The following is a 13,296-nucleotide window of genomic DNA, read 5'->3' on the forward strand; positions in this document are numbered from 1 at the left end:
TCTATCTGCTTATCTGTGTCTGCTTTAATGTCTTTTATTTTGATAGTCATTTCTTTTTGCACATTAGAGATTATTTTTATGGCTTCTTCCATTTGTTTTTTCACTTCTGCTGCTGTCATTTCAGAGAGTTCTATTTGTTGGCTTCTGATTTTGCCCATCTCTTCGTGTTCTGGACTTGTCTTGGTGGGCTGGGTGATTGGGATTACATTTTGTCTTTTGTTTTCTCATTTTCTTTTCTTTTCTTTCTTTTGTTGTTGTTGTTGTTGTTGTTGTTGTTATTGTTTGTTTGTTTGTAGTACCAGGGATCAAACTTGGGACCTTGTACTTGCCAGGCAGGCATTTATGCTGCTGAGCTATATCCCCAGCCCTGTCTTACCATGTTCTATATTTTATTGTTTTGTTTTCTGTGGTGTTGCATTCAGATTTCTCATGGTAGATAGCCTTATCACTAATGGTGAGGGTTTCCTAGGATGTGTCTGTTCCTTAGGACGTTTCCTCTAGCCACTACTACTGTCATGACTTCTCTTGCAAGCCCTGGTGTACATCTTTGCTGCACCACCATACTCCTCTGATCAACAAGCAATCTAGGGCAACACAAAAAGCAGCGAGCACAGACCTACACTCCACTTCCCAACACGACTGTTCTGGTGTCCTGGGGCAACAGAGGAAGCACACAGAGCAGGGACCTCCACTCCACTCATTGGTACCACAATCCCAGGGATAATGGAGGAACAGAAGAGTGCTGAACTTGCACTGTACTCACCGGCACTGCCATCCCAGGGAAACACAAAATATGGTCTCACACTCTACTCACTGGCACCTCTGTCCAAAAACTAGGAGATCCTTGGGGTTCAGAGCTAAGCAGGGAGGCTGTGGTTCCCTGTAGCTGGTTCTGATCACTTTCTTTCAGACCTTCCAATTCCATCCCATCCCTGGCTTCTTCCCAAAACACCACCATTGCCTGGCCTCTAGGCCTCGCAAAGTCCTTCAGGCATCATGGAACCATTAAGGGATAGAGGACATCCTAGGAGGTTGGGCTTAGAGCAGTATGCTCAGGATTTACCCTGTAGCACCGTAACACTGGAAGTTACAAATTTTTAAAGTGTACATTTTGCTAAAGAGATGCAATTCAACAAATTATGATTATGTAGCTGTGTCTTCGCAGCCCATGTCCTTTTTAATAAAAAAAAAAAAATGGGGGCATTTTGAAGCTGATATAGGAGAGTGTTGATGTTAGGTATCAGAATTTGGCTTTAAATTTTTAGTTACTGGCACTAGTTTTGGAATTTTGTCCACTTTAAATAAACAATTCTAATGGCTTTCAGATGGTTTTAAATGAATGTATGCATGTATGTATGTATGCGTGTGTATGTTTTCTCAAATAAGCTACCAGCTCTAAATTCCATTTTATGATGTGTAATTGGTTTAAGTACGTTCTGGACTAGCCAGTATAATCTGATCTCATTTTTCTCTTTATGATTTCCCTTTCTGTTTACCTTTCCCCTTCCTAACTCTCTTTTGTTATAAATTATCAAATTGGATTAGAGTGTAGTAATTTCTTAATTCGTTCCATAAATATTTGAGTGGCTACTATATATAAAGAAATTATGAAAAGGTTAATGATTCAGAAGTGAAATACCTGGTTTCAGACAGATGAAATTACTTATTTTAAAACTACTCTTGGGAGCCTGCCCCTTAGCTCAGCTGTTTAATTGCAAACTTAAGCAAAGCAGTCAGGATGCTGTGGTTTGATCCCAGGATCCTCAAGCCAAAGCATACCTGCCCTGAAGGCAGCCTGAGCCCACCAAAAAAAAAAAAAAAAAACTACTCTTACAGTATCAACTTATTAAAATACATTTTAAGCCTTTAAAAAAAATAGCAAATAGAACTACTCTAGGTGCAGTTTGGAGAGCATATAAGTTAACCTGGATAAAAATGGTTAGGCAAGGCTTCTTTTTCTATTAACATAATTGAAAGGTTGATATTTAAAGCCAGATCCCATCTATCGTGCAGCTTTAAAACTGTTACAAGTGTAGCTCATGCTTAGTACATCCTATCACTATATAAGCACAGAAAAAAATATTGAGGCAAGCCATACAATCTGTACCCAAGATGTGTATAAGCCAAGAATCATTCTTTAAAAATTAGTATGAATACAAGCAGTACAGGTACAGTGACCCTGGATGAAAGTTTTGTTTCTATTTAACACCTTTTAAACCATCAGAGCTTTCAGGGGCTAATAATAATACACCTATTTGATGGAAAAACAAGACACTATCATGAATTTAAAATATTCTATTCTTTCTCAGTGTGTTTAAACAAACAGGTATATTTACTTTATATTGCTTTCTACAGGGGGGCCTGCTGGTTAACTCAGTTGTTTAAGCGCCTGCTTATGCAAATGCAGTCAGGCACAGGATACCACAGTTCTATCCCCAGCTCCAGATGCCTTACCAGACCTGCCCTTAAGGCAACCTGAGCCAACACAAAAAAAAAAAAAAAAAAAAAAAAAAAAAACCTTTTATATTGCTTTCTACAGAACTGATATATACTGGTATACCTATACGAGTTATTAACTATTGAAATTAATTGTTACTGGTAAGTAAAGAGCTGCTTTCTTAAGCTGTCTAGTTAAACCACCATAGCTTACCCTCATCCCAGGAAATCTGTACCTGCACGACCCCACAACCCAATAATTAAACCTTTATTCCCAGGCATAACAAGAGGCCTTTATTTTATTTTTTTGTTGTTGTTTTTTGGGGTTTTTTGCGATAATTTTATTGATAAACAAATAGCAAGGAGACAGTTTCAAATCAAATTGGTAGGACAGTTTCAATAATTAACACACTGCATACAGTCTTCCTAGTGGATAATTACTGTACAAGATGTGGACATGGTATTCTATTTACAAACACCATTAGAACAATCCCTCTATTCATTAAGAGAATGTAACTATATATCTATCCTAACCACTTTGAATACACAGATACAAAGTGGACATTCATCTGTGTCCTCTTTTTTTGTTAAGTTCGGTTATTTGAATATTATAGGTGTGTAAACTCAGCAGAATATTCTAAAAGAGTCCACTAGCCCATAATAGTATTGGGTCTTCCGCTTAACTGGCAATGTCAGAAGTTGTTGACCTGAGTCCCCACAGCTCAACATAACAGCATGGCTTTACTTCTCATATTTCGTTTTTATACTTTTCTACTGGATGGTTAAGACCAAGGTAAAGCAGGACTATGCAACAAGAGTTGTAGCTTTTGGGTCTGATAAGGTCAGTGAAATCCCCTCAGGATTTATCCTGAGATCTTGTACCTCAGATTGTAGAAGCTTTGTCAGTGTCAGCCATGTGGATGAGTCACGGCCGTTGCTTGGCCAATGTGCTCTCTGTGAAAGCCTGAGAGAATGTTTTCTCTCCATGTGACTCTCCTGAGGCACACTCTACATCATCGATCACTTTCCTCTTTGGCCCCATAATCTTCTTGATCAGAAAATTTGGGACACTACTGAGTTACATGACGTTACAGTACAAGTTCTCATATGTCCTGAGTCGTAATTGACCTTGGAAGGCTAGGGCCAAAATGTTGGCTTTCCTTGCAGCCCTCCTTTTTCTCTAATTTTGGTCAGCAAACTTAGGTGGTTAACCATCCGGAAGACAAGTTTATTGTTATTATCAAACAACTTAGGCTGTTAAGTTTAACCTCACTATCTGTCTGCATATCAAACATCTTAGGCATAATATGGAACAGGTATTTATCATCAAGTATTGATATGTTGAACTTTAAGTCCCTACAGAATGTGATAAAAAACATTTAAAAATTAGAATATATTTTAAAAATAGGCATAAAGAATTATATACTTCTCATGTTTGCACATAAGTCCAAAAATCTCACCATAAACAACCTTGAAGCAGGACAGACCCACAATATTCCTTTTCCTTTCTCTTGCTTTCCTTCACCATCCCCTTCTTCTTGAACATCCACCTACCCGAGAGACATCTTAGCAGTAACTGGCATGTCATGACAAGCAGCCCATATTCAGAATACCAGAATGACAGGCACTCCAAGCATGAAACTACTATTACAAATTACCATCTGCAGTGCAGTAGCTTAGTTCACGGATATCAGTATATATAGTTAGTCAGGTTGAGAGTCTTTCCAATTAACTGTTAGATTAAAAAAATCTTCTAAAGATTTTCAGGATCATTGCCTTGCTCATCTTCTACATATAACTATATGGCTTGACATTGTCTTGTTTCCTAGCTCTTCTCCTTTCCCTCTCTTGATTAGTTAGCCCTCGAGATCCTGCTTTCCTTTTACTTGGATTATACCTTTCTATTTGTATTTCTTCTTTTGAGTTCTTATACTAGGGAGACTATATGATATTTATACATGTGTGTCTGGTTTATTTCACTTATGAGTATATGTTCCAGTGGCATCCAGTTCAATATAAAGGCTTCGGGTTTATCCTGTGGAGTCGTGGGGGGCTTTCCAAGTGGGTGGTAGAGGGTCTCGCCCATGCTGTGCCTGGGCTGGACCAGTAGTCAGTCCTGCTGGCACAGGGTAGCTGGAAGCTCTCCCACACACTCACCGGACCTGGGCTAGGACTGGGTCTCAAGCAAGAGACCTTTAAGACTACTCTTGGATCCGTACTGATTTCTGGCACAAGGGACATCTCTGATAGATTGATTGATTGATTTGAAATTTATTTCTCATAGTCCAAGAAACTGGAAAAGTTCAGGATCAAAGTGCTACAGGTTGACATCTAGAGAGGGCTCATTCCTCACAGTGGTGCCTCCCTCTCACTCTGTGCACATATGCTGGCTAGGGCAGGGCAGCTCCCGTCAACCTTTTTTTTTTTGGGGGGGGGGGCACCTGATCCAATATGACTGGGTTTTTTTAATCTTTATTATAATAATTACATTCATTGTGGAGAATTGGTACACATACAGAACACATCTCGATTCTTTTTTCTCCTTTGCCTCCACCTTGTTTTTCAGGGTATTTTGGGGAGGTTGTCTGTATCAGATACTATAATAATTTTTAATATTGTCTCAATTTTGACTGTTGCAAATCATTACTATTTGAACAATATTTACATTCTGCCATTTGAAGTGTTACTTATGTAAAACCAACATTCAGAGCTTTATTACTTTCTGAATACGCCCAAAATATCGTCATATTGTAACTCTGGTAGACTTCTAAACTACAGTGCTTCTTTTGCTTCTCTCAATGTTGACAGTCTGACTTACATTCTTTATTGCTCTGTTGTTCCTTGCAGTCCGCTTTGCACCCTACAGGCCTCCAGATATCTCCCTGAAGCCTCTGCTCTTTGAAGTGCCCAGCATCACTACCGAGTCGGTGTTTGTTGGTCGGGATTGGGTTTTCCATGAAATAGATGCTCAACTTCAAAGCTCAAATGCCAGTGTGAACCAAGGAGTGGTGATTGTGGGAAATATTGGGTTTGGAAAAACTGCCATAATCTCAAGACTGGTGGCCCTTAGCTGCCATGGTACACGGATGAGACAGATTGCCTCAGACAGTCCACATGCCTCTCCAAAACGTACGTATTCTTTTTTAAGGAACTTCCTTGGCTCTGAAATTTTTTGTGACATATTTATATTTAGATATATATCCTTTTATTTTTTTAATTTGTAAAACTTGAAGACCATTAATTCAGAGTTCCAAGAGTGTACATCTAACCCGCATATTCAACAGTTACCTAAGTAGGACTGAAAAAAAAAAATTACTCATGGAATAAGGTTATGACTCTTCCCTATGTCTGTATGATCCATCTGTCCTTTGAATAATGACTGCAGACTGGCCTGCAGAATGCTTTTCATTCATCACTGTCAGATTTCATTCAGCTGGTGCCCATTTCTTCTTGTTACATGCCAGCACAATGTTTGCATCTTTCATTTTTTTGCTGTTAGTGTCAGTGTTATGCTGCTTGGCCTTGAGCTTCATTATATCTTAAAGAGGGTTTTGCTTGCTTCTTTGTGGGGAGAAGTTTTCTTACCACTTAGGTCCAGACTTCATAAGCTTAATGATCACCACTAGAAACACTCATACCGTATGTGCCAGACAGCCTGTGCTTTTCCAATATTAATTTACCCACTACTATTATCAATTCAGTGAATTAGTCCTTGATGTCTTCATTAAATGGCTGAGAAGCCAAAGCTTAGAGAAATTAAGAACAATTACTAGATTTTAAAGGCACTAAATTGAAAAACTGAGCAGTCTGATTTCAGAAGCGATTCTCTTATCCACTTTTCTATTCTTCTGTATTATTATTCTCTCGTCCACTTTTCTATTCTAAAAATTATTCTGTATGTTTTCTTACCATACTGTGGTAAAGAGGGTATTCTGTTTCAACCAGCTTTCTTCTTGGAAGAATAATAGTTGCTGGTATTCTTTGTTTTTCCTTACTAGTAAAAGTGTCTCAAGTAAAAAACACATTCCAGGTGTGGTAACACATGCCTATAATCCCAGCCAGTAGCAGGATGAGGCAGGAAGATTGCCATGAGTTTGAGGCCAGCCTGAGCCACACAGTAAGTTCAAAGACAGCCTAAACTGTGTAGTGAAACACTGTCTCAAAACCAAAAAAAAAGAAGGGGAGGGGGAAATGTGTATAAAAATGTTTCTTTTAAGTGGCCTTTCTATACACACCAAACACATACTAGTCTTCCTGGTTCTGTTAATTATAAGAGAACAAAAAGGAAAGCTATCACTGTAGTAGCTTTCTAGGGTAGTATAGTGTAACATAGCATAGTGTAACATAATGTAGCGGGGAATAGCATAGCATATTATTACTAGTGATAAATCAGTAATTTGGCCTAACACACACATTCAGATAACAACTGCTAGAAGTGGTTTGTGTGAGATCATAAAATTTCCATGTCTAACAACTTAACAAGAGCTCACTGACTACCTTCCAATTACCTTCTTTTTGAAATTAGTATCAAGTAGGCAGATTGGCTCTGGCAAACATACAAATATCTAACATTTGGAAAAAGAACTAGCTTCCAAGAAGAAAGCTAGTTGAATCAAAATACCCTTTTCACCACAGTATGATAAAGAAATAATATGGAAGAATGTTTATAGTATAGGAGAATGTCATGCTTGGATTTTAGATGAATCCCTTCTAAGGCAGGTTGATGTGGTACTCTGGAACCCAGAACCTCAGATTTGTGCCCAGAATTCATTGACTATACACTAACTTGTGACCTGGAGAATTTTACTTTATTCTTTAGGTCTCAGTTTTCTTTAGGAGTATGCCTAGTTGATATTTAAGACTTGCTTCTAGCTAGTTGTGGTGACACACACCTGTACTCCCTGCACTCTGTGAGACAGAGGCAAAGAAAATTGCAATTTTAAGCCAAGTTAGACAAATTAGTGACCTGTCAGACACTTCCAAATTAAATAATAAAAAGAGAAGAGCATAGTATGGGGATATAGCCAAGTGTAAAGGTCCTGGGTTCAATTCTTAGTATAGTAGTGGTAGTAGTAATCATAATAAAGCTTCTGTGCCAGTATTTTCATTCTAAGAATATTTCTTTGTGGTTAAAAAGATACCTAGTCCAATATTTTCCTTTCAGTGCTTAAATATCTTATTACACTAAACTACTTATCCCTAAGTAGTGAGCTGTTTGAGTATGCCCAAAAGAAAACCAGATAGCTAATAATCTCTGATAGAATCATGGATGATGAGATACATCCAAGCCAGAGGAAAGAGCGGCTTTCTCAGAAAGCAAAGGTATCTATGTACCCCCACAAGCCTGGGTGAGCAAGAGAAAATTTAAAAATAGCCCATGTGCTCCCCAAAAATACTCTTTTTTTTTTTTAAGATAAGATCTTGTTGGGTAGATACAGCTGACCTCAGATTCGCAGGCCCTTCTGAACCCTGGGATAACAGGCATGCACTACCACACTGGGCTCCAAAGACAGTGTCTTGAAGTAGTTCATATAAGTATTCTCTAACACACTATTGCCTGCCTCCCAAGAATATGCTTTGGCATTAGCGGACTTCCCCATTCATAAGATAAGCGTCTGGTCTTAAGACTGTAGGTTCAGCCTGATAGATAATTTTCAAAACTTGAAAAGGAGTCAAAGGGCCTGAATTGTGCCTCCGCCAAGGAACTATGGAGACAATTCTCGAGCAGCAGCGGCGGTACCATGAGGAGAAGGAACGGCTCATGGACGTGATGGCTAAAGAGATGCTCACTAAGAAGTCTACGCTCCGGGACCAGATCAGTTCCGACCATCGCACTCGCGCCATGCAAGATAGGTACATGGAGGTCAGTGGGAACCTGAGGGATTTGTATGATGACAAGGAAGGCTTACGAAAGGAGGAGCTCAATGCTATTTCAGGACCGAATGAATTTGCTGAATTCTATAATAGACTCAAACAAATAAAGGAATTCCACCGGAAGCACCCGAATGAGATTTGTGTGCCAATGTCAGTGGAATTTGAGGAGCTCCTGAAAGCACGAGAGAATCCAAGTGAAGAGGCACAGAACTTGGTGGAGTTCACAGATGAAGAGGGATATGGCCGTTACCTTGATCTCCATGACTGCTACCTCAAGTATATTAATCTGAAGGCATCGGAGAAGCTGGATTATATCACATACCTGTCTATCTTTGACAAGTTATTTGACATTCCTAAAGAAAGGAAGAATGCAGAATACAAGAGATACCTTGAAATGCTGCTTCAATATCTTCAGGATTACACTGACAGAGTGAAGCCCCTCCAAGATCAGAATGAGCTTTTTGGGAAGATACAGACTGAATTTGAGAAAAAATGGGAGAACGGCACCTTTCCTGGCTGGCCGAAAGAAACAAGCAGCGCCCTGACGCATGCTGGCGCCCATCTTGACCTGTCTGCATTTTCCTCCTGGGAGGAGTTGGCCTCTCTGGGTCTAGACAGATTGAAGTCTGCCCTCTTAGCTTTAGGACTGAAATGCGGCGGCACCCTTGAAGAGCGAGCCCAGAGGTTATTTAGCACCAAAGGGAAGTCCTTGGAATCACTTGACACCTCCCTGTTTGCCAAAAACCCCAAATCAAAGGGCACCAAGCGAGATACTGAGAGGAACAAAGACATTGCTTTCCTAGAAGCCCAGGTCTACGAATATGTCGAGATTCTTGGGGAACAGCGACAGCTCACTCATGAAAATGTACAACGCAAGCGAGCCAGAACAGGAGACGAGTGAGAGGAGGAGGAGGAGGAGCAGATCAGTGAGAATGAAAGTGAAGATGAGGAGAATGAGATCATTTACAACCCCAAAAACCTGCCCCTGGGCTGGGATGGCAAACCCATCCCCTACTGGCTGTATAAGCTGCATGGCCTAAATATCAACTACAATTGTGAGATTTGTGGAAACTACACCTACCGAGGGCCTAAGGCCTTCCAGCGGCACTTCGCCGAATGGCGTCATGCTCATGGCATGAGGTGTTTGGGCATTCCAAACACTGCTCACTTTGCTAATGTGACACAGATTGAAGATGCTGTCTCTTTGTGGGCCAAGCTGAAACTGCAGAAGGCTTCAGAACAATGGCAGCCTGACACTGAGGAAGAGTATGAAGACTCCAGTGGGAATGTTGTAAATAAGAAAACATATGAGGATCTGAAAAGACAAGGACTACTGTAGCGCTCAGGGATGTAACTCAGTTTCTGAGCTTGAGGTCTTCCCTGAGGTCTGCATTTTCTATTTCTCCCAGCCAGATGCTCTTAAAGACTCTTTGCTATGTAGTCCCATAGTCTGGCATGCATCTTGTAGAAACGAGGCATGCTGGCAGATTGCAGGGTTCAAATGTGTTTTATCTTTGTTTTATATTAAAAAAGATTCTGTGGGAAAATAAAAAAAAAAAAAAAGAAAAGGAGTCAAAGGAGATAGAATGTATTGTACTAGATCTGTCAGAGCTACACAAAACTAGAATTGCCAAGTTAAGTTTTTAGAGTTTAACTTGATAGTTTCCTAATTCTTTTTAATTAATACCAATGATATAACTGTATTCATAATGAAAATGAGGAGGAAGTTACAGGACTTTTGATGTATCTGTCTGTGCATCATCTATTCCTTTGTTCTGCCTCCTCCACACTGAATTGCACTGCTGTTGGTGTGAGCAGTGAGCCTGCAGGACTTCATTGCCTGCCCCTCCTTCCTTCGCAGACAGCTCCCCTGGCTGCCTGTCCTGATCATTTTCCTGTGTGTATGCAGAAAAGCTGTCAGGGAAGACACTAGGCTATGACCATGCTTTCTGCCTGTTCTCCAAAATCTAAGTCCCCCATCATTCTCTGCACTGTCACCCACCTGCCCCCAAACCACACACATGCACACCAAGAACAAAACATTTTTTGAATAGACTGATTGTGTAATTCAGACATCATTACAATAGCTGTAGGTATTCTCAGTACAGTGGTTAAAGAAGTTCTGTCTAAAACAAGACTATATTCTCCTACCATTAAAATGACCCAGTGTAGTTATTTGGATTTGAAACTTGTTCACAGCTGCCAAGCCCCAAAACAGCTGCTAAGTAACTGTGACTTCCCTGCTCTGCTCATTTCAGACAGAAGTCTGTTTGCCAGTGTGCTCTGCACACTACCACCTACCTATTAACTGTTATTTCTACTGTTTGCTGACTACTAAATAGAAAGTGAGACACTAGGACCAAAAAAAAAGGGGGGGTTGGTGTCTATAAAAGGGAATAGCTAAAAGAAAGAGTATTTGGATAATAATTAGTCACAAAATCAAATTCCAAAGGGCTGGCCAAATAGCTCAGCAAATTAAAGCGCCTGCAAGCAGGCACAGAGGCTGGGGTTTCAATTCTCAGCCCTGCTGTACAGGCCCCGCCCCGGGGCATGCTGAGATAGACAATTGAGACTGGGCATGGTGGTGCACACCTGTAATCCCAGCACTTGGGAGGCTATAAACAGGCGGATCACTACGAGTCTGATCTAGTAGTGAGACCCTGAACACCCTGTAGAACATTCCCTAAATAAAAAATAAAAAAAAAAAATCAAATTCCAGACAAAGAAAAGGGAGTCATGGGAGAAAAATAAGCAGCAAAAGTAATAGGGTGATAGGTCACTGAACTTAATCCTAAGAAGCCATCTATTTCTTCAGACTTGTTTCCCTGCTCTTTTCTATACCCTCCAACCTGCAGCTATTCAGAACTCTATCCAGTTGTATGATAGACATGTAAATTCACTCTTAGTGGGAAGGAGTTAAAAGAGGACTGCCTTCCTCTGTTCCTTCTTTTCAAAAGCTGTCATCGAATAATCACAAATATTTATTTTAGTGCCTATTTTTAAGTACAATCTTATTCCTAAATGTAGTCTATAATTTTAACAGGAGGTAAGAAAACATTTTCTAAATATGAGGAACAAATTTTAATATTCTAAAATATTATGGAGCCAGCCAGACATGGTGCTACATATCTATAATTTCAGCTATTGAGGAGGCTGAGGCAGAAGGATCATAGATTCAAGGCCAGCCTGGGTAACATAGAAAAACCTTCATCTTAAAAATTAAATTTTAGAGTGGGCCAGATAGCTCAGCGGGGGCAGGGGTGTGTTCGATCCCCAGTGTGCTGTGTTGTCCCCACCCCTGCAGCACATTAAATAAATAATTTAAAGTATTATGGAGCCATAATACAGACCATACAACTTGTCTATTTAAAGTATTCAGTTCAAGCCAGGCAGGGTGGCACACACCTGTAATCCCAGCACTCAGGAGGCTGAAGGAGGAGGATTACCACGTTCAGGGCCAGCCTGTATTATATAGTGAGTTCAAGGCCAACCTGAGCTTTGCATAACAAGACCTTGTCTCAAATAAATAAATAAATAGTTGGATTCAGTATTTTTAGTATATTTCTGGGCTATATAGAAGTTATAATCTAACTTAAAACATCTTTATTCCACTAAAAGAAACCTATACTTCTTACTGTGTACACCCCCATTTTCCTTGTAATCTACTACCTCAAGCCTTGGAAACCCCTAATTGTCTTTCTGTCCCTAAGGAACTCTACTCTGGGCATTTCATATAAATAGAATTATATACTATGTATCATTTTCCCCCCCCAACCCTCCCCAATGCTAGAGCTTGAACTCATTGCCTTCGCATTGAGCTCTGTCCCCAACCCCCAACCTTTTTAAAACAAGATCTAGCTGTGTCACTAAGTTGTCCATGCTGGGCTCAAACTTGCAATCCCTTGGCCTCAGCCTCCCAGAGTAGAGTAGACTAGAAGCATGTGGTGCCATACCAAGATAAGTGCTCTTTTTGACTGACTCCTTTGATTTAACTTATTTTCAGGGGTCATCTGTGGTATAGCATGTATCAGTATCTCATTTCTTATTTGCTACTATGATGAGTAGTAGTTGATTGTATGGATATATCAGTTTCTCTGTTCATCAGCTGCTAGACGTTTAACTCTAGTTTGGGCTATTTTGAGTCATGCTTCTCCAAACATTTGTAAATTTTCCTGTGGATTTTTGTTTTTGTTTTTCTTGAGTGTATATCTGGGAGTGGAATTGTTGAGTCATACAACAAATGGAATTTAATTTTCCTTGAGAGTTTTATAATTATCTGATGTAGACTTTTCATTTTTTTAAATCCAGATGTAGATGCCAACAGAGAGCTACCACTCACACAGCCACCCTCAGCCCATTCATCCATCACCAGTGGAAGCTGCCCAGGAACCCCAGAAATGCGCAGGCGGCAGGAGGAAGCTATGCGAAGACTAGCCTCACAGGTACAGTAGGATTCCCATGCTGGAGATATGTTAATTCCATTTCATTATCAAGGCAAATGTGGAGAGACCTGAGGCAGAGTGAACAAAAATGTGTAAAGATACACCATGAGAGCATGGAGAAGAGTTTCAGCTGAGCTTCACTGTAATGGGATCAGAACCTTGAAGTTGGAACGACTCTTAGAAGTAAAGTCCAAATGAACAGATAAGGAAGTTGGGACTCCAAAAAATTATATGGTTTACCCAAGATCACAGTACAAGTAATCAATATTTTTAAACTTCTATTCCTAGCTCAAACCCTTTCTGTTATATCATACTGTCTGTAATATTTCTGTTTGCATTGAAAAATCTCTTTTTTCTCAAAGTAGCATGCACATAAAAAGTCAAGTAATACTCAAATCCAGCAGTTTATTTCCTCTATTCGACCTGTATGTGGTATAACTTTTCTTATTAATTTACATATTATCTCTTATTGTACAAAATATAGCTCTTTTATATTCCTCCTACCATAATCTCAGTACAGTTATATTTGGCTGAATCTCTAGAG

The 13,296-nt window shown here is 39.8% G+C and overlaps 1 protein-coding gene and 1 pseudogene across 1 annotated transcript; both read left to right on the plus strand.

The window, feature by feature from the left end:
* The first annotated feature begins 8,120 nt into the window (after window positions 1-8,120).
* LOC101586089 (splicing factor 3A subunit 3-like) lies at window positions 8,121-9,856 on the plus strand. The gene is given in 1 exon segment (XM_012514496.2): window positions 8,121-9,856. A coding segment is annotated over 1 exon segment (1,506 nt). The 5' UTR covers window positions 8,121-8,143; the 3' UTR covers window positions 9,650-9,856.
* Window positions 8,144-9,211, plus strand: LOC111816491 (annotated as a pseudogene).
* Window positions 9,857-13,296: the final 3,440 nt, after the last annotated feature.

Source organism: Octodon degus, unplaced genomic scaffold, assembly GCF_000260255.1.
Source record: "Octodon degus isolate 3935 unplaced genomic scaffold, OctDeg1.0 scaffold00033, whole genome shotgun sequence".
Lineage (NCBI taxonomy): Eukaryota > Metazoa > Chordata > Mammalia > Rodentia > Octodontidae > Octodon > Octodon degus.